General features: G+C 41.0%; 1 protein-coding gene across 4 annotated transcripts in view; it reads left to right on the top strand.

Moving 5' to 3' along the window:
* Window positions 1-20,052, top strand: part of LOC104932743 (stromal membrane-associated protein 1) — a 112,067-nt gene that overhangs the window by 3,778 nt on the left and 88,237 nt on the right. For all 4 annotated transcript variants that reach the window (XM_019263403.2, XM_019263402.2, XM_019263401.2 and 1 more), the window contains exons 2-3: window positions 15,305-15,438; window positions 18,141-18,226. In XM_019263403.2, coding sequence (XP_019118948.2) covers window positions 15,305-15,438; window positions 18,141-18,226 — 220 coding nt within the window. The remainder of the gene's footprint in view (window positions 1-15,304; window positions 15,439-18,140; window positions 18,227-20,052) is intronic.

Genomic DNA, 20,052 nt, shown 5'->3' with positions numbered 1-20,052 from the left:
CGTGATGTGCACCGCCTGCTGCTGATGCTGCATCTTTAAGCAATTCCACTTCTCATCGTCGATGTTAATCTAAATAACATTTCATGAGCCCAGCCTGCTGCTGCTGCTGCTCCCAGAAGGCACATGCTGGAAGATATTTTCTCTCCATACATATACATTTTATTTATAGCAAGCAAGGTCTTCATAAATAATGTCATATTTAAAAAAATAAATCATAGCTTAAAGTGCAGAAATAGATCTTCTCTCTCAGTGGACGAGTTTGCTCACTTCTCATAGATGGATTCAGCTGAGCTCCAAGTTTTATCCTTGACCTTGAAAGCGAACTTCATTAAGTTTTAAATTAACTTTATTTATATAAAGTTTACAAAGTGCTTTACAGAGCAGCAGACCCAAAAGAAGGTCATACAGGTTCAGACGCCACAGAAACAGAGGTAGGTCTGCATAAGAGTAAAGGGATGAAAAGATGATTAAAAAAGACAAAAACAAAAGATTAAGAGATGGAAAAAAATAGAAAATAGAATAAAAGATAAAACTAGATAGAATGAATGCTTTCTAATTTACAGGTATTGCACAGGTAATGTCCCCTGATACTCTGTGTCTGGTTTGAGCTGTTCATCACAGTGATTGTCAGAATCATTCATGTCTTGTTGTTTTGGCGTGCCGAGTTCTGTAGCACCAGAGGAAAAGTTCAAACAGGTTCTGTCTGGTGTGTGATGGATCTGTGGAAGTGTTTCCTCACTCTGGACAGGTATGAGTCCTGAATGTAGGGCAGCATGCAGAGCAACAGCATCCACTGAGGGAACCTGAGAGATGTGGTTGAAAGCTTTAGAGACGGTAATTTTCTCAGTTGTATGACTCAGTTGGAAGCTGTTGTGGAGAAATTGCTGAAGTCAAAGGTCGATGGTGAGGTCAGGAAGGAAGAAAGTATTCAGGAGCCTCTGATGTCTTATGCTGTAATATTTATTGAAGCTTGATCAAAGAGAATTAGAGACACTCTCAAAGTTCATCAGAAGTGCCTGAGTCGGTCTCACATTCTGCCCAACTCGTGCAGGTGGACAGACTTTAAACCCAAAGATAACACCACAAATACTATACGCCCAGAATTAGTCAAAGAGAATGTCTTTACCCATGGAGGTGTTATTGTCAGCACATTCTAGTCTGAAGACACAGATGTCTGTTTACGCATATTGGAACGTCAACGGTAAGCTATCCATTATGTCTAAGAAGGCAGCAATAGGTCTCTTTGACCCTGGCCACCACAGTGTTGAGATAGACTGGCACCTAGTCAAAGCCAAACAATTAATACTGCTGAGGACCTCAAGGCCCACACGTGACCTTGTGTAACCTAAGAGTAGAAAATTCCATAACAGAAGCAGCAACTGAACCTTAATGTAAAACATTTATTTTGGAGGTCGAGAACTGTTGTAATCAGGGTTCTAACACAAACCAAATGTTTATTTCTCTCACATTTTGTCCACACTGGGTGTTTAAAACAGTGTTATTGAATACCTCTGTTTTGCCTGACAGGTGTGTCTTATCATGGGTGGGTCTTGGCTCTGCTTTTAATGACTTCAATGACTAAATGTTGCCTACATTGGAATATCAGAGGGAGCCAAACATATTTCTGTTGAGTGCACATGTAAGTGATGCTGAATTTGAATTGACTGTGATTGAACAGAACACACTATGCTTCTCATGTTCGCCTCAGCTTTCCTTTGTTGCTTGTGATTAGGTCGACACAACACTCAATTAAACTTTTTTTGTCCAGATTAATATCATCATGTGATCATGAAAGCCTGTGTAAACAAACATTTACTGGTACTTGCAGTGACAGAATGGTTTGCTGTTCTGCATTGTTAAATGTCAGGTATTTTACTTTGAAAGGAAACACTGGTTTTAGCGTGTGTGTGTTTCTCATGTTGATTTGCAGCCGTTGTGAAGAATTGTTCCTGTAAATCCTCGTGAAGTATTACAGCTGAGGTGAATTTATAGCTCTATAATCGTCTGATCTGAAGCAGTGACCACTAAAATCACTAAAATAGAATCACTAAACTCATTAAAATCATTAAAATGTGCTGAATCCGACATAAAGTTGACGTGTGACTGGACTCCTGAAAGTCCACGCTATAAGTGAAAACAGTAGCTGATGAAGTCAATAAACAGTTTATTTTATGTATTTTTTCCTGAACCGTTTTAAAATCTGATCTTTGTTTGTGTTTCCTGCATCTGTCAGTGACTTTGCTCCCTGCAGCCTGAGGCATGTTTACTTCTGTTAGTCATAAAGCAGCAGTCAGCCATGCCCTATGAGTCATGTTGACTATGTCACAGCTATTTTCATCCAAACAATATATATAGATGTTATGAAAAAGACTCATGAGTCCAGAGTTTAAATCAGTTTACATGTTTTTTTTTTTCTTGTGCTGAAGCTTCATAACTAAAAGACCCAAGCAACAGTCTGAGATCATGAAGGACACAGCCACTCACTTATAAATATCTATTTTCCACAATACAAGACTGTCAAATCAGTGCAGAATGATGTGAACATTTCCATTCATCACTGAGATTTAAGACTTATGTATTTCCATTTCCATTCCATTCTAATTAGTAATAATTAGGTTGACTCATGTAAAAAGCAACACCAACGCAGTACAACACAGTAGAACCACTAATAATTGAGGGAGTTAACAACAAACCACGGGGATTGATTGTGATGAGCTCCTCGAGCTCCTCGATAGGAATTATGTAATCACATCATGATGAATAATTATTTATTGATCCTAAGACTTCCACTCACATGAGGGGCATGAAGAGGTTTCATTCTGAGCTGAGGTGACCTACTGACAGCATGTGAAAACAGTAACTTTAAATGGTCCTGAGTAACAAACTAATTCATATCCAAACTTCAGATTCTGATAGTAACCCTCTGGTAATGAATGCACTTTGATACAGACTGAATAAATGAGGAAATATAACAGCATGTCTGGCTCTGAAGGAGGGAGGAGAAACAGAGAGAAACTCACACTTCTTCCTCTGGTCTCGCTGGACCTGCAGTCTGGAAGACACCCCAGAAACTCTCTGACCAGAATGTGTTCATCTCTGTTGCTGTCGCAGTGTTTTGAGTCAGCGGGATTTGTCTGAGGAGAGCATGACACTGAAGGTGTGGTGTGTTGAAGCACGAAGAAAAGCTTTAGAAGCAGTGTAAAACAGCTAGAAGTGATTCCTACTGTGAAGTTGGACATTTTAACATGGGGGCTTATGGAGATTGAAATATTCTGTAGCCAGCTTCAAGTGGCTGCTTGCAATGTTTTGGGGCTAAAGTTAATTTGTTTATAGTCTGATTATGAGAGAGATGTGAGAATGGAGTTGTGATTGAGAGATGACATCTACGACAGATTCTTTGACGAGATACATTATATAACAGTCAATAAAAAGACAAATCAATGTGTGAGGATGGTCGATGGGTTCAGTGGCTGCATTTCAGCCAATGCGCTCTGTGACTTTTGTTCTCCACATGGACTTCATCTCTATCAGGACACTTCTGATACCAAAATCTTGTCCCTTCTGCGCAGGGGCGTCACAGCGCTTTAAAAAGTGGGGGTGTTCTAGGGGTGGCACATGAGCGAAATTATCTGCGTTGATTATCGGGAAAATTAACCATATATATGTATAACTAGAAGTAATTAAAATGCTCTGACCACTCAATCAACTTTGGCAAGTTATGGCTAACAGCTGAAGGCCTGTTGCCAGCCTGGCAACAAAAAGTGGAAGAAACATTTACTTGTTACTTGCTTACTTGCTATCACTGGTGATGGTAGTTTGGAAGCAGGATTTGAGTCTTCAATTTTCTGTCAAAGAACTCCCCAACATCTAACTCAATCTTTATTTATATAGCACAACACAATACAAATAAAGAATGCAATACAAAGTGCTTCACAAACTAAAGAACATCTGACAGAAATTAAGCGAATATTGAAAACCCACCACAAGACAGAAAAATTAAACACTGTCCACCAACTATTCACCAATGAGGTCATGTTTTGGTGCAGTGTGGCTGTGAGCAGGATTACACAAAACCAACAGAACAGAGATGCACCAAACTTTGTGGAGGGATGGGGACAACAGTCTTAGCTTTCCAACGATATATGGCATGATTAGCTATGTAATTATAGCAGATGTGTATCTTACATGACTGCACATAAATAATGTTAGCTTGACGTTTCCCTCCTCTCACTACAACTCCACTTACTGCTTCGTAATAAAGAAATGCAGATAGAGCTCTGAAATTTTTTTTATTTTTTTATTTTTCGCGCAGTGGACCCGGTGGGTTTGGTCAAATGGCTGTGATTGGCTGGATGGCCGGATGGATCTAACTGGACCAATGGGTTTTCATGTAGCCTAGGGAGAACTGACGTGCGCTCCGTTTCAGTATGCTGGTGGACCGCAAGGACGGGTAAATGGTTTAAATCTCAGAAAAAGTGGGGGGGGATGAAATCGTCTTTTTGTAAAAGTGGAGGTGTCGCATCCCCCCATCCCCCACGGGTGCGACGCCCGTGTTTCTGCGTTCATCTCCAGATATCTGTTTCTAGAGGTTACACTGCATCTTCCAGGGATAAGCACACGTGGCTGTTCAAACTGACCTTCTGTACGTGGACCTGGAGTTCTGTCACTGTGTGAGATGTTCTCTCTCTGAGCTTGGACATGGATGTCGCACTCCAAACAACACAGTCAATGTGTTGGCCTTTATTGATCACTCTGTGGCTGATTACAGAGCTCTGGTTTGATCAGTTTGTTTTAGGGTGACCAAACACGATCTGTCCTCCAGACGGCCTGCTGCAGTCAGTGTGTCTGGGTGTGGCAGCCCCACTATGACCACTGCAGTGTGGTGACTCACCTTAGTCTCTCAGCTGTAATTCCACCCTCACTCCTGTCTCCTCTCTACACACACTGGCCTATATTTTCTGTGTGTGTGTGTGTGTGTGTGTGTGTGTGTGTGACAAAGAGAGAGAGATGGAGTCCCTATTGATTGCAATTCCATTTTCCTGTCCTTCTTGGCATCTCAGTCCATCCACTACTTAGAGTCCACACTATAATTTTCGCCTTCAGTTTTAACACAATCCTTTCACCAACATGACTCAACCGCTACACACACACACACACACACACACACACACACACAATCTGGCAGTGTGTCAGTGTTATGATTTGTGGCTGGGGGTGCTAGAAGCTGGCACATGCTCTCCTCTGTGCTGGCACAGCAGATCTTGGCAAGCGCCTGCAGGGCACTCAGTGCTTTGACGACCTGTCCTTGGTACCTCTGTGCTGTCACACATAAAATACTGGCACAGGCCCACACACCGATTTGGACCCAGAAGCTCACACACACACACACACACCTGCAGCGATACACATTTTAAAGGTGTGAAGGACAGGTTAGCGTTGCAGTGTTCAGAGAAGAAGACAGTCATCAGAGAGAGGAGCTGCTGCTCAGCCTGAGTACAGAGGGTGTAGCAGCTGGTTTGGGCTCAGCGTTTGTTTACAACTGTGGAGGAAGTTTCATGCAAATGTGAGAAATGTGAGAAAACGCAGGCTTGATTTATTTCAAATTATTTATAGTTTCTAGACAAGGGCAGCTTTATGTCGGTGTAATGGAAGGACACTTCCAAGAACCGATGGGTTGTTATTGTTTGAGTGTCCGCTAATGTCTGCCATAAATCACAATCTAAGATTCCAGTGTTCTCACTCAACAGCTAATGGCCGTGATAGTACAACAACATAAGTGACATTTCAGAACAGATCTGTTTAAAGCTGCTTTAACCCATTAATCTGAAGATTTTCCTTTTTTTTTTAAACAAAGCAAGTTTTTGTTAATTAATCCTACTTATCTTTGCTTCACATCACATCATAATTAGTACTAGATTAATAGTAAAAATCCTTTGAAAGTATCCAACTAATAACTTGGAAGTCATTGTATTTGATTCTTCATGTAAGGATTGTTTGCACACAAAGAGATGGCTGATTTGACACAGGCAGATGTGTCACAATGGTATCACAATTTATTGTCTTTACGTAGCTACTGCATGGTGGCATTAAAGTGTCATTAATGTCATTAATTAATAATCTTCTCTCTAGGTTCATTTATAATTGAGCAAACCTGTTACAACCTGTTGATTTGATCCCAGCAGGCTCGGGCCAGATATCTGGGCCAGATTTTAAAACTAGAAAACGTAGATGGGACATTTGAGAGACCTGTTTTTTTTTTTTTACCTCCTTTTTTTTTTTTTTTTTTTTTTTTTTTCCTTTTAGGCATTTTGCTGTCAAAGAATCAGACATGTATGCACAGTAGGCACTCTTTTGTCAGGCTTTGTTTGTGAATGCATCAGCTGCCCTATTTTAGTTCTTCTAATAGCGTTCCAAAAATATCTGTAGTTTCAACCCTGCAAATTTTTTTCCACATTTTTAATTGTGGATGTCAAGCTAGTTTTGAGTTCGTTGTCATTTGCCTCATCCACAACGGGTGGCATGCATTCTTTCAAAGCATCTTTGGATGAGCTTTTCTTTACCAGGATTCAGAATACAGGAAGTGATGCTGCTGTAGCTCTTGTCTGATGGGATAATACGACTCCAATCATAAGATGCAATGAAGCTTTCCACTTTAGTGACTGTTTCTCTTGTGATCTCAATTGCTCCAAAGTACTCTTTTGAAATGAAACACTTTGGTTTTGGCATTTGGAGATGGTGGTAAAATAAATAAGTACCTGCCAGGCAGGGTTAAACCTTTTGTTGTCAATTTTACATTGCAGGGTTGACAGAGACATGTTGCCTGTAGTGCACCCCCCTACATGTGATTAGCTAGATGTTTTGAAGTGTGGTCGGAGCTCACATGAGCAAAATTTTATTTGTTAGGAAGGAACCTAGATAGACTGGAAAATCAGGCCTTCTGGCTCAGCTCCTTCTTCCCGACAACAGACCAGTACAGCATCCACAGTAATGCAGATGCCGCATCAACCTGCCGGTCCCATCACTCGTGAAAAAGACCCCGAGATACGAACTGCTTCGCTTGAGGCAGCAACTTGCTTCCAACCCGGGAGAAGGAATCCACCATTTTCCAGCTTAGAACCACCGCCTCACACTTGAAGTGCTGACTCATCCTCATAGGTTCCCAAAACAGACACCCTCCTCACCCTGGCTGCACCTTGAGATTCCGTCCATGAATGTCACAAACAGAACATGGGACCTTGATGGAGTCCAACACCCACTGAGGAGGTATTTGACCTTGTGCCAAGAATACGGACTCAACTCTCACTTTGGTTGTACAAAGACCGGATGGCTCGTAGCAGCCTTGGTACCCCATACTGCCACTGTTTTGCAGCGTAAATTGCGAGTCAGAATCAGACTTAGAAGCTGGGTACATGAAATATACAAAGTCAGAACACAACAGGAGTTTAGTCCATGAATCCACCTGGATAGTCTGAGTTTCAGAAACATTTCAGGCTGTCTGTGGAGGTTTGACTGATCTGAGCGTCTGACTAGTGGACAGAATGTGATGTCGAGCTCTGTTTTTTCCAAAAGTTGGATCTGGCTCAACTTCTCCCCTGCACGCCAGAATGGTTCTTCGTTGACACCTCTATGGCACAGACCGCCTGAGCCGAAATGGACGACCCCCACTCAAATGAATGGAAACACCTCATTTTTTGCCACAGCACCACGTCCTGTGTGAATCCAGCCTTAGTCATCTAGATCAATACTCTGATTTCAGTTTATTAGGCACAGCTGATTAAAATAAACCTCTTATCCAACAGTGCTGCAATAAATCCTCCCTTCATTAAGCTTCTAATGTTCAGTTGTTGAAACTGTATCAGATAGGTGTTGATTCAGTTGTACGATCATCTTGTAGCATTTAGCTTTTAGTGCTGTGTTTCGAACAATTTTTCGTCAATGAGGCTGAAATAAAGGAAATTGTTTTGGATTCAAATGAATTAGCTGATTAACAGTCTTAGCTCTAGATGATCAAGAACTCTGGTTTCGAATGTCGACGTCCTCTGGCTCTATCCACTACACCGCCCTCTTATCACCAGCAGATGGAATCCTATCTTCACTTTCTTCGTCCGTTCATTATTTTCGCTGGGTGTTGTGGCTTCCTTGCTGATGCTCTTGTATAATTAATCTCTTTCCCATAGAAAACACAGTGAAACAAACCACGTGCCAGATTGTGGACGAAAAGTTATTATTATTTAACTTCACTCCTAGTATCTCGCTTCACTCCCTCTGGCTCTTTCAGCTTTTTATTACCTCTGATAATGGTTTCATGTAGTATCCATCTGTCATGATTTATAGACTGTCTGGACCATAATCCCCCTCCATTTGTTTAAGAAGAGACAATAAGACCAGATGACAAGTTTTTATTAGGCTTTTCTCTTGCAATAATAAAGAGGAACGGCTGCGTGGAGAGGAAAACATTTCTCCTCGCAGAGGCAGCCTATCCACTCCTCCTCATTACTGCTGACACTGAATCACACTAATGGACCAGCAGGGAGCAGCACAGCGCTTTTTCTGCTCCTCGCGCTCTGATTCTCCACTGTCCTCCGGCCTGTGCTCAACATTTTGGCAGCCTTATGATGATTCACCAAGAGGACATTTTATTAATTAGGAAATAGAGGTTGTTAACCCTCTTTAAAGGAGGATACCACAGATTTTTTTGTATTTATTCTCTTGCCTCTGGCACCATTCAGCCTTTACTGCGTGCAGTGACATTAGCTGTTGTTTCTTATTCTGAGAGCTGGTTTCAAGCTTCTGAATATTACATACAGAGTGCTGGAGATGCTGGGCTTCAGACGTGTTTCTCAAAGACCAAATAAAAGAAAAGCTAAAGAGCAATTAGACTAAAAAGATAGAAAGGTGGTTGTGGCAGTAGACGGAATGGATTTCTGAGTGTTGTGGTTCTGAATAGATAAACACCGCGGCATTATTGGTCCCGCAGGATTTGTGTGAGCCAAGTCAGACGTGGTCTAAGATGGACTTCTTCTTGGTGCTACTAAAAGCTTTAAGCTTTGAACTTCATATCTTTGCTCTGTAGAAAGAAGAAAGAAGTGGTACTGCTTTATCGCCGCAGACTTTTGTCCTCGCTTGCAAAATATCGATCGAATAAGCTCGGCAGGAATCACGTCACTAAATCCAGATGTTCCTTATTTATTTATCCTGCTCACACACTGCTTCAGAGCATCTCCACACAGCGTCTGAGCGCCTCATCATGCTCTGCAGGATCAAAGAGGGTCACAGATTGATCTCTACGGAAGAGAACAACGACTCCTCACGTGATGTCTGCGGCGGCGCCCCCACTTAGCCGCCACCGCCACACACACATTCACACACATCAGTTGTCGTCCTGTCCTCAGGTTGACAATTGGGGCTTTAATTTCATGCTCGGCTGGCCGTCCCCCCCCCCCCACCTCCCCCCTGACTCTCCATCGCTGTCACTCACTGAGGCTCCAGGGGTGTGTGTATGTGTGTGTCTCAGCTGGGATGGGACTATTTGTTTGTCTCTCTGTGTTTCTGTTTGCATGCATCTGTGTACAAATGTATGTTTGTATTGGCCTGCACATTAATTACAGTGTGCGCCTTCATGGATATGTATTTTTTTCTGAAAGCGCGCGTGTGTTTGCGTCTCCGTTTGGTCGTATGTTGGCATGTGTGTGTCTGCTCGTGTGTGTACCTTTCTTTACTGAAAGGATGTGCTCAAATTACCTGCTGGAAAGTGTGTGTGTGTGGGAGAGAGGGGAGAACTCATTTGTGTCTAATCAGGTCAGCAGTACAAATTAGCATCGGTGTGTTTCTATTCTGTGTGTGTGTTTGGACTGCAGGGCTCACGTCTACTGAGAGAACTCAATTCAGCTGACTATTTTTGTCCAGACCTGAACGCAGAGCCAGTGTAAAGATGAACAGCGTAATAAAACCTGTTATTGAACGTGAATTATCCACGTGAGACACAGATGAACAGATGTGGAACCTCTCGCTTATCAACTTCACAGGCGTCAGCTGCATTCATTCATTCATGTGAAGACTCTGGGAAAGTCGTGTTAATGTTGGGGGAAAGTTTGGAGACCACAAACGTCTGATGGATGGTGAGAACAGTGGATGTTGTTTTAGAATAGGTCAATAGATAGAAATAGCTGAAACAGAGCGGCCCGCAAACAGTAGGTTAATAGATACAGACCAGCGCAGTAGGTCAGCACTCATAAATCAGAGTGGCTTTTACCCTACACAGCCAAGGCTCCTCTTTTTAAACAATGGTTATTATATTGCACCGGCCACAAAAGTTTAACATTACACCAGAGTGTATGTATTTCAAGCATAGATAAATGCTATCCCACCCAAATATTCTTCGATTTAGGGCCCCTGATAGCGTCTAATTTGGAGGTACAGTCCACATTTTTCAGGCTTAATACCACTGAGATTGTTCTTTTCCTTTTCAGCATGTAAGTTTTCTTTTTATCTTGTTCAACAAAACTAACAGTAAAGTAAGACAGGTGTCAAGGAAGTGCAGTCTGTACGAGCCCACACAGTTCTGAGTAAACATCCTATCGGGCAACACCTCTGAGAGAGAGAGAGAGACAGAGAGAGGGCTCTTAAAAGATTCACTCATCACCGTTGCAGCACCTCCAAACAGGTGAATTTCTCTGTGCTGGATATGACTCGACAACTTTGACTCCGATATGATAAATCTGTCTCAAGGATGAATAATAGTTTGGCCCTAACAGGCTGATATTTGTGTTACTGACTGGTCTAGATTATAGTTTGACCAATAAACATTTATTTGAGATCGATATTAATATTTGACAGTTTTAGGTCTGATCCCTAAGCGGCCACACATTCATACATTTTATTTCCTCTGTTTTTTTTGTTTTGTTATTTATGTCATTATGTCGAAATAACAAATGTTGTTATCTTGATAGTCTAGTATATTAAATCATTGCAATAGGAACATTCTCCTGCTCCTCTGACATTGCTACACTGAATGATGTTTCCTGCAGTGATTTAATATATCAGACTATCCCTCTGATTCCTCGAGATCTCAAGTTAATTATGTTGCTGTCTCAGGATATCCTTTGTTATTTCGACAAAATGACATGAATAACTCGAGATCTCGAGAAAACAAATGAAATGAACTCATGACTATAAAATGTATGAATGTATGACTGCTTAGCACTTGTAGAAAATACTATTATGGCTAGACTTTATTATTTACACAATTCATAACATAAATAAACAGTTCTGATTAGAATACCTGACAGGAGAAGACATTTTACAGTTAAATACACCTGCTGTATGGTGCTCAAACTATAATAATGATGACTATAAAAACATATCTTTGACATTCCTGTATTTTATTGATATATCTGCAGTGAGCAAATATTGGTTTGTCTGCCTTGGCCTACTCAAACTCTTAAAATTATTAGTTGTGGTTAGAGCTGCAACTAATCTCCATGTTCTTCTCCATTAATCGAGTAGTTGTTTGGTCCATAAAATGTCTTAAAATGGTGAAAAATGTTGATCTCTGTTTCCCAAAGCCTGAGGTGACGTCCTCAAATGTCTTGTTTTTTTTTCCCACAACCCAAATATATTTTGAAAATATTCTCATTTGAGAAGCTGAAATCAGAGAATCTGGACATTTTTTTGACTCAATACAATTCATCGGCTATAATTGTTAGTGATTAATAATTGGTTGCGGCAAAGTGAAAGTGGAGCCTGAAATAATAAATCATGTTAGCTAATGGTTGAACAGTGGCTGTGCTCATGGGATGGAATCCTGGGTCACCATTTCCATGAACTTTCTTAAATCTGGTTGCTGCCAAGAGTTCAAGAAGTGGGGAGTAATCAGATTACACTAAGTGACTCAGAGGCATTGCTGGTCATCATCTACTGAAGCTGGTACTCACCGGTCAGAGCATCAGTGCCGGCTGCTCATCATCCCAGAGATAAATGGGAGGGAGCAGCACAATTTAGCATGCAAGACACAGATGAAAAAGCTTATGGCTTTCTACAATAGTGCACTTTATATTTTGTGTGAGCCATTCACTTTTCAAATACAGTCAGACCCTGTTGAACTGAACAATTGATTCTCTCACAGTAATAGAAATCCTCAGAAGTCGGCAGAGAATGAGACTCCGTAATGAAAATGTACCGTTAAGAAAATTTCAGCGCGTGGATGATCTGCCGTGTGCCAAAAATTGATTTCCAGCCACTTCATGCATACAACCTGCGATATGAGTGTGTCTACACCTGCGCTCTGTAACATTAGAACTCAGCTGAGACTACTGTATACATTTGTTTAGGAGAATGTGTGGAAGAGGTCATTTAAGAGCAGTCCAAAGTGAGGTCCAATCCATACAGATAGAGTCCAGCTTACAATGGCTGAGCTGCTTGATTTAGGCTTAACACTCAGTCATCCCTGCCTTAATGCTCCTTTAGGCCATCTAGCGCATTAGTGCCACTGCATTAACACACTGATGCTCTTACCCGAGACCGGCAAGCCCACTAGACTGCATGCATTCCTGCTCCAATCCAACTGTCCCTGCTGCACTATTATGTAGCCCGGATCCATAAAAGTTGATCCTTTGCACTTGCTGTGTCGCTTTCAATCGTCAAATTGACAGATCGTAAGCTTCGTGCTCTGGAGAGGGACAGAGCCAACGATGGCGCTGAGGGACTGTAGCCACCAGCCCATTAAAATGATTTGACTGTCATTTCCGTGCCATCTCCTATTCATCCCCATGGAGGTTTGGCAAAGCTCGGGGTTTGTTTTGTGCCACTTTATGTATGATGGATGAATCACAGTTTTCTGTTGGAAACTCTCGACCTCGTTCAAACCAGATATTCTAAAGAGATTCCACACTTATGCATGTGAGTGTGTTAATATTCTGGGATTCAGTGAGTATAATGGCCTTAGTATGCTTCAAACAACGTGCTTATCGGGTTATCTTACAGTGCCTAATTTTAAAATTTTGGTATTGGTCAAAGCTGGGTCTGAAATCAGAAAAAAATTAAACATTTAACTATAAAAATAGTTAAGTAATGACATCACAGATATGCAAATTATCCAGTGGTGAAATCTAGTGATGTCTAGTGACTTTTCAAGCATGCTTCTGCTACTATCCACTGAAAATAGTCAGCAATATTGCTGTGTGGTTGGAGAAAGTCTAACTATGTTTGAATTCTGCGTCATGTACAACTAATCAATCGCCAAACCCGCTTTGTTATTTTTTTCTATGCCTGTCAAGCTTTCTTTTGTCGCACTGCTCATATGCAGTTTACAGTGATGGGGCAGATTTGCCGTGCCAAAGGGTGTTTGATTTCAGAGGTAGACAAAAGCAGCCATCTCATTTTTAGCTGTTGGCTGTCAATCTGCTGAAACTGGGCCTGGGAGGTTTTAGCAGCTGGAGCTAGCTAGCGAACTCTTTTTAGCTTCATAGTTAGTTGAAAATGGCTCTAAATGATGTTTCAATGTTTCGAGCTGACCAGTGTTAAAACAGGAATCTTCTCCTAAATTTGTGCTGATGACTACGTACCTGAAGTGTGAAAGAGTGAAAAGCCAGATGTCGTAAAGAGGGGAAGATGTGAGACCATGTAAATATGGAGATACTCCACGTTGAACTGCCATTTACATGGTCGACAGGCAGACATCCCCAGTCTGACTTTATAAATGTGTTCGAGGACGTAACGTGTTTTATTCCTTGGCTTGCATATGTTTTCACTTTGAACGTTACAAGAGAAATCGCTTTAAGGAAAATGGTAAATGTAACTCTATCTCAGGTAATCCAGGACTGGCTTCAACCCTACAAACTAAAGTAGCCAGCTCATGATCCTCTCCTTGTACTTGGAATTAACACCCTGTAACTACTGTTGGTAGAAAGTTAGTTAGCAAATCAGCAGACCCTGGTTCAGACTGACCCTTGTGGACCAGTTGCTCATGTGATAATTCCAGATTTCCATCCCTCCTCTCATCAGACATTTCACAATCTTGTGCCAACAAGAACCAGTCTTTTCTGTGCCTGCCTGGAGGTTCTTCACATCTTCTGGTTCCTTGCAGTGAGCTCATGGCCCGGGCTGTTCTTGTTCTCTGCCAGGGCTTTTATATAACCACATGCTGCTTATTTTTGCAGGGGCCTCTGTCTAGCAAGCAAAGATACCAAATAGAAATTGAGTTGGTTTCACCTCCGTGCCATGAAAATCAGAGAGAACTGGTTTAGAGTTGTACTTCACGCTGTCATCATACCACATGTAATGGAGAATGTAGCAGTTTTGGAGGATGAGGCTTGAGAATAAAAAAAAAAATCTATGACCCTTGAGCTAATGAAAGCTCTTGAAAACCAGTCCATTAAACTCAAAGCAGTTTTCATTGAGCTAAAAGGCCTGTTTTATAATATCTTTCATATTTAGAGATAGCTTTTTAATTATAGTGACATTTAATTAAAGTTATTAATCATAATTTTAAAGTCTAGAATGAACACAGTAATGGTACATGCATTTTATAACTTCTTCTTTATAACTACTTTAATGTCTTTAATGAGTGAATTTGAAACAACCTTAATCTGTAGCAATTAAAACAATCTTATTTGCAGCTGATTAAACACAGCCGTTCCTCAGACATGACTTAATGTAAAGGAACAATTTATGTGCCTGAAACTGGCTGAATAACTGATACTGAATACTGCATACTCGTACTTTCATAGAGAAGAATGCTTGCTTCTAATCGAGTGCTATCTGGAAAGAATACAAATCACACGCTGCTCCTTTGTAAAATCCCATTAAGATGCATTGAAGGCATTTTACTTGCTGAGCAGTTTTGATAAGAACGTCTTCAAAGTGTTTCAGGAGAACCTAAAGTTGAAGTGTGTGTGTGTGTGTGTGTGTGTGTCAGTTTTACAAGTGAGACAAAGTCACTAAAAGTTTTGAGCGTTTGGATTTTATCTTTTCATATTCTCGGGTATCTGCCTGCGTGCCATGCACTGCACTTTTAGTCAAACAGTTTGACTTTCTGCGGGTTAGGATGAAACCTTGCTAACTCTAACCTGTGGCTGAGATTCTTTGCAGTTGACAGAGTTCTTACTGTATTTGTGACAAAAACTGCTCTTGGCAACTTCACCTGTCACTTTGTCGCATCAGGTGGAATTGAGAGTTTCCTTTCAAAGGACTGTGTTGGAGTGAAAAGGTTCAGGGAGAATGTTTTCAAACGTTTAAGTGCAGCTTTAAAGCAGAATTCTCTCTTCTTCTTCTTCTTCTTTTTCTTTTTCTTTCGTTGCTGTTTCAGGTCCTCGATGGGCGTCATGGAACCTCGGGCTGTTCATGTGTATCCGCTGTGCTGGTATCCACCGCAACCTGGGTGTCCACATCTCCAGGGTGAAATCAGTCAATCTGGACCAGTGGACACCTGAGCAGATCCAGGTATACACCCACACACACACACATACAAACAGGGATACGCACACACTTTCAACAAAGTGTTTTACAACAGCGTGAAAATACTGAAGAGAACTTTTAAAGAGACAATCCACCATAAATAACAATTCACATGTTGTTCTGACAACTGTGGAATCTGGAGGGGACACACTGAATATATCTGTGATTTATATTTAGGATTCTTTGGGCCAGAAAAAATAACATCGTGCAGTTTACAGATTTGAAAAATTCTGTAAAAGCATTGTTGTTTGCTGTGTGCAGGTTGGCTTTCAAAAACTAAAGCAACACTGTGTAATCTCTGTCACGATTCTGTGGCGTTTCGTCATGAATCAGACTGTTTCAGATTCACTGTCGGATCCAAACAGAAGTCACACATACACACACTGCTGGAATCAATGAAACAGTTCTGGCGATAACAGTATTTTTGATGTTCACTACAAAAGTCAGTGAATCCACATTCAAACCAGAGAAAAACGATCATCCTCTGAATGAACAATTGAAGATTCTGCCCTATAATTATCGTGCGTAGGTGTTTTTCTAACAAATAATCCAGGTTGCTGTCTGTACATTCATGGTTGAAATGAGAACAGGAGCTGCTACTAGCTAATGCAGCATGACTGTTTATGGTGCAGATTTACTCCTCATCCTCTTTTAAATCCCTCTTGAAAACATATTTTTTTGTGAGTGTGCTTTCACAGGATTTGCAGTCTCAATTCTATTTTATCTGTTGAGTCACTTCGTAAAGCCTCCAAAGGTTTTCTCTTAACTGTTATTACCAGCTTTGACAGCAAGGACTGCTATTGTTTTTACCTTGTGAGTCTGCGTGCGTGTCATCATGGCAAAATGTGATATAGAGACACCTACTGTGACGGGAACTACCACAAGGTGGATTTTGAGTACTCTGCCAGGTTTTCTATGTCCGTGGAAAGATTCTGTCAGTGTGATAGCGTCGTGACACTTCACAGGAGTGAAGTTAAGATTAAAACTCCAAGATGGATGTAGTAGTAGATGTAAGGCCGAATGACGCCTGGGTGCTTAAATAAGCCGTCTGAAACAGCACTTACCTGTCAGTCAAAGCTGCCACACTGTTAACTATGCATAACTTTAAGCCTTAATATTATTTGAACAGGTGAGTTGTATATAAATTCACCCTCAGTACAGTTGTCATGAACGGGGAAATTAACTATAGAGACCAAAACAGTTTTTGTACCAGGCTGTAAACATGTTTATTTGTGCTGTGCTCTGTGTTATGGAGATTGACTCGTTCTGTAGCCAGCCTCAAGTGGACATTCAAGGAATTACAGTTTTTGGCATTTCTGCATTGCCTTCATTTCCCAGCCACGGAGGTTAAAGCTTGATCCAAAGTATGAAGGAAAATAAGAAGTGAGAAATTCATGTAAACTGGTTATTTTGGTTTCACTATTTGTCCAGTTTTTGACTTTCTCTCAGTAAAGTCAAAAATGATTAAACGTCCATCAACGTGGTCCTTACAACTCTGGCATGCTGATGTTTAGTAACATGCCAGTTGATGGTATGACAGTTGAAGTAGCCAAACTAATGCTTCTGTGTCCAAGGCAAGACTGCAAGGCCTTGCAAAGAGTGCTGCTCTACCCTCCTTAAAAGATGTCTATACCACACACTATAGGAATAAGGCTAACATTCAGGATCCCATCACCTGGATGATGGCCTTTTGTCCCTGCTGCGATCAGGAAGAAGGTTCTGGATACCAGCACTGAGAAGCTCAGGAGGAGCTTCTTCCCTCAGACCACTTGGATCTTACTGTAAATGAGGACACTGCCTAGAACTGTTTATTCTCTCTTGTAGTTGTAATATAGTTAAGCGCAATAATTTGGTCACTATAATCGAGATATTAAATTTTCCATATGGTTACATCCCTAGTCTGTATATACACACAGCCACAGAAATGCAGTATTTAGTATGCATTCGAGTGTTTGACTTTGACAAACAGTGGATTGTAAACATGCATATACATGCTCTGCAACACACACTTATGCAGAGTATAGAGAAGTCTAATTAGTGTATGTATAGGTGTGTTTTTTGGAACTAGCATGTCGCATTGATTCAATTACACACAATAAATCAGGAGAACTGGTGTGTGTGTGTGTTTCTGTGAAACTCACCTGAGCATTCCAGTAATTTACTTAATCATCCAGTCATTAATATCATCCAATTGTTCGGGGTGTGTGTGTATGTGTGTGTGTGCATGTACGCTGGTAAAGGTGTGTGTGTGTGTGTGTGTGTGTGTGTGTGTGTGTGTGTGTAAGGCAGTGCCTATCCATCAGCTGAGTGTAAGTAGAAAGGGTCTCACTCTGAATGTTAATCACCCTTCTCAATGACTAATTAATTCTGGATGGCTGATTATTCCGACTCCATCTCCTCCACTTCTCCTATCATCACCCCATTTATCACCCTCCTCTTAATTTAGCCTTGACACATGCGACCAGTGTGTCTTTCACTCGTGTGTGTTTGTATGTGTGCATGGGAAGGAGTCGGTGGGCAAACTGACCTGAATACAAATGTGATGAATGAAAGAACTCGCTGTGTGTTTGACCAGTTCTTAAAGGCATATTAGCCTTGATAGTATTAACACCTCTTTCTTTCTTTCTTTCTTTCTTTCTCTCTCTCTCTCTCTCTCTCTCTCTCTCTCTCTCTCTCTCCCCTTCCAGAGCATGGTGGACATGGGCAACAGCAGGGCCAGGCAGCTGTATGAAGCCCACCTACCAGAGAGCTTCAGACGGCCACAGACAGACCAGTATCCTTCACTTGCCTGCTCTTTATGTGTGTCGGTCTCTGATTGTCTTTTTATTGGCCAACTTCATTTACATAAAATCTCAGTTCGTCACGATGCTTGTCACCACACATTGGTGTAAAAAGTCCCACTCATTGAACACTACGTGTGCATAAAAACTGCCTGTCATCATATATATGTGTAAAAACCATCCATCGTCATATATGTCGGTGTAAATTTGCATAATAAGTTCCTGTATCACCATATATGTCACCCTATATTTACATACAAATCTAAAAGCTCCATATGGTGCTCTATATTTGCACACAAATCCCAGTGTCACCATACATTTGCATAAAGGAAACATAAATTATGTCATTTCCTTTCATCCATTACATTTCATTTGTCATATTAGTAATGCGTTTTGTTTTCATCATGAGCCTCCAAAACAGCCTGCACAGAATTCTTCCAGAAGATATTTCCTCTTTTGTTATTTCATGGTGACAGCGCTGTCCAAAAAAATCCCTCCAAAATGTCCCACAGGTGTTCATTAAGGAGCAAATTTTAAGTAAAATATGCATAAAGAAAAAGAAATGACATGCAGAACTCCACGGGGCACGTCTCTGTCACGTCCGCTGTGCTGTTATGGTTTCCATGCAACTTATCCCACATGTAGCGTTTCAGAATGTTAACTTTGGTCGTTTTTCCTTGGTTTATGTACTTCTACCATGAGTAAATATGCTACGTAGTTCATTTGTTCCCCTTTTGGCTGTGATTGGAGATATTTGTTAATTTTATTTTTCTATGACGTTTGTGATGCATTACGATAAGCGTTGCATCACATCCGTGCCTGGGTGGAATTTAGGTGTGATTATGGTTATCCTGCTCTCCTGAGCATAGCACCGTAAAGATTATCTGACCAGAAGAAAAACATATCCATAAGAATTAAGATTTGCATTAATGTCAATAATTCAATAATTTGCCAGGTAAAAAACAGTGTCCCAACTTTTTTATAATTGGGTTTGAATTAAAAGCCGTCAGGACTGAAATTTCAACATCAAGGACTGTTTGTTCCTAAAATCTCAGCTGAGACTGACATATAGTAACAGTTGAATCATCAGCACCATTAAAAGTTGGAAAACTTTTTACAGAAAGAGTAAAATTTTGGATCGTTATTCTAAATGACAAATTTTGAATTCACTTTGTTTTCCATAGCACCAAATCATTTCAAAAGTTATCTCATGAGACTTTCCATATAGAGCAAGTCTAGACCATAATTATATTACAGAGACCAACAATCCTACCAGGAGCAAGCACTTGGCGACAGTGGCAAGGAAAAACTTTCTTTCAACAGGCAGAAACCTCGAGCAGAAACTAGTAGCCTTCTGCAGCCCACCAATGAGAAGCCAGTTTAAGGGCAACTGATCACCTCTCAACCAGGAGGATCCGTTCAAGGTGAAATGTCTTTACGGATCTAGAACCAAGCCCAGTTGCTCCAGATTAAACTCCTTTCTAGCTCTCTAAAATTGATGGTGAGTGACACTATTATCCAATAGTTTGTGTGTTGGAGACAGTATATCAGCATTCCGATGAGCTGAAATCTCTCCTGCGATTGGTCTTTTTCTGTGTCAAGACAAAGAAATCAGAGAAGAGAATTGACTCTCAGCCATCATCAAATTCAAGCTCCGCCTGCACATCCCCGATCATTTCCAGCACCAAATAGAAAGTGACAGGCTCACTGCGTCAGCTGCATTCCCCACATTCAAACAGGACACCTCTAGCACTGTCTGTGTATACGGCAACGCAACAGCGCTTTCCAGTTTGCCCTTTTCCACGATACAAGACAAGAC

The sequence above is a fragment of the Larimichthys crocea genome, chromosome III, assembly GCF_000972845.2.
Source record: "Larimichthys crocea isolate SSNF chromosome III, L_crocea_2.0, whole genome shotgun sequence".
Lineage (NCBI taxonomy): Eukaryota > Metazoa > Chordata > Actinopteri > Sciaenidae > Larimichthys > Larimichthys crocea.
Note: the sequence above shows the minus strand (reverse complement) of the source record. Positions and strands in the feature narration are given on the sequence as shown.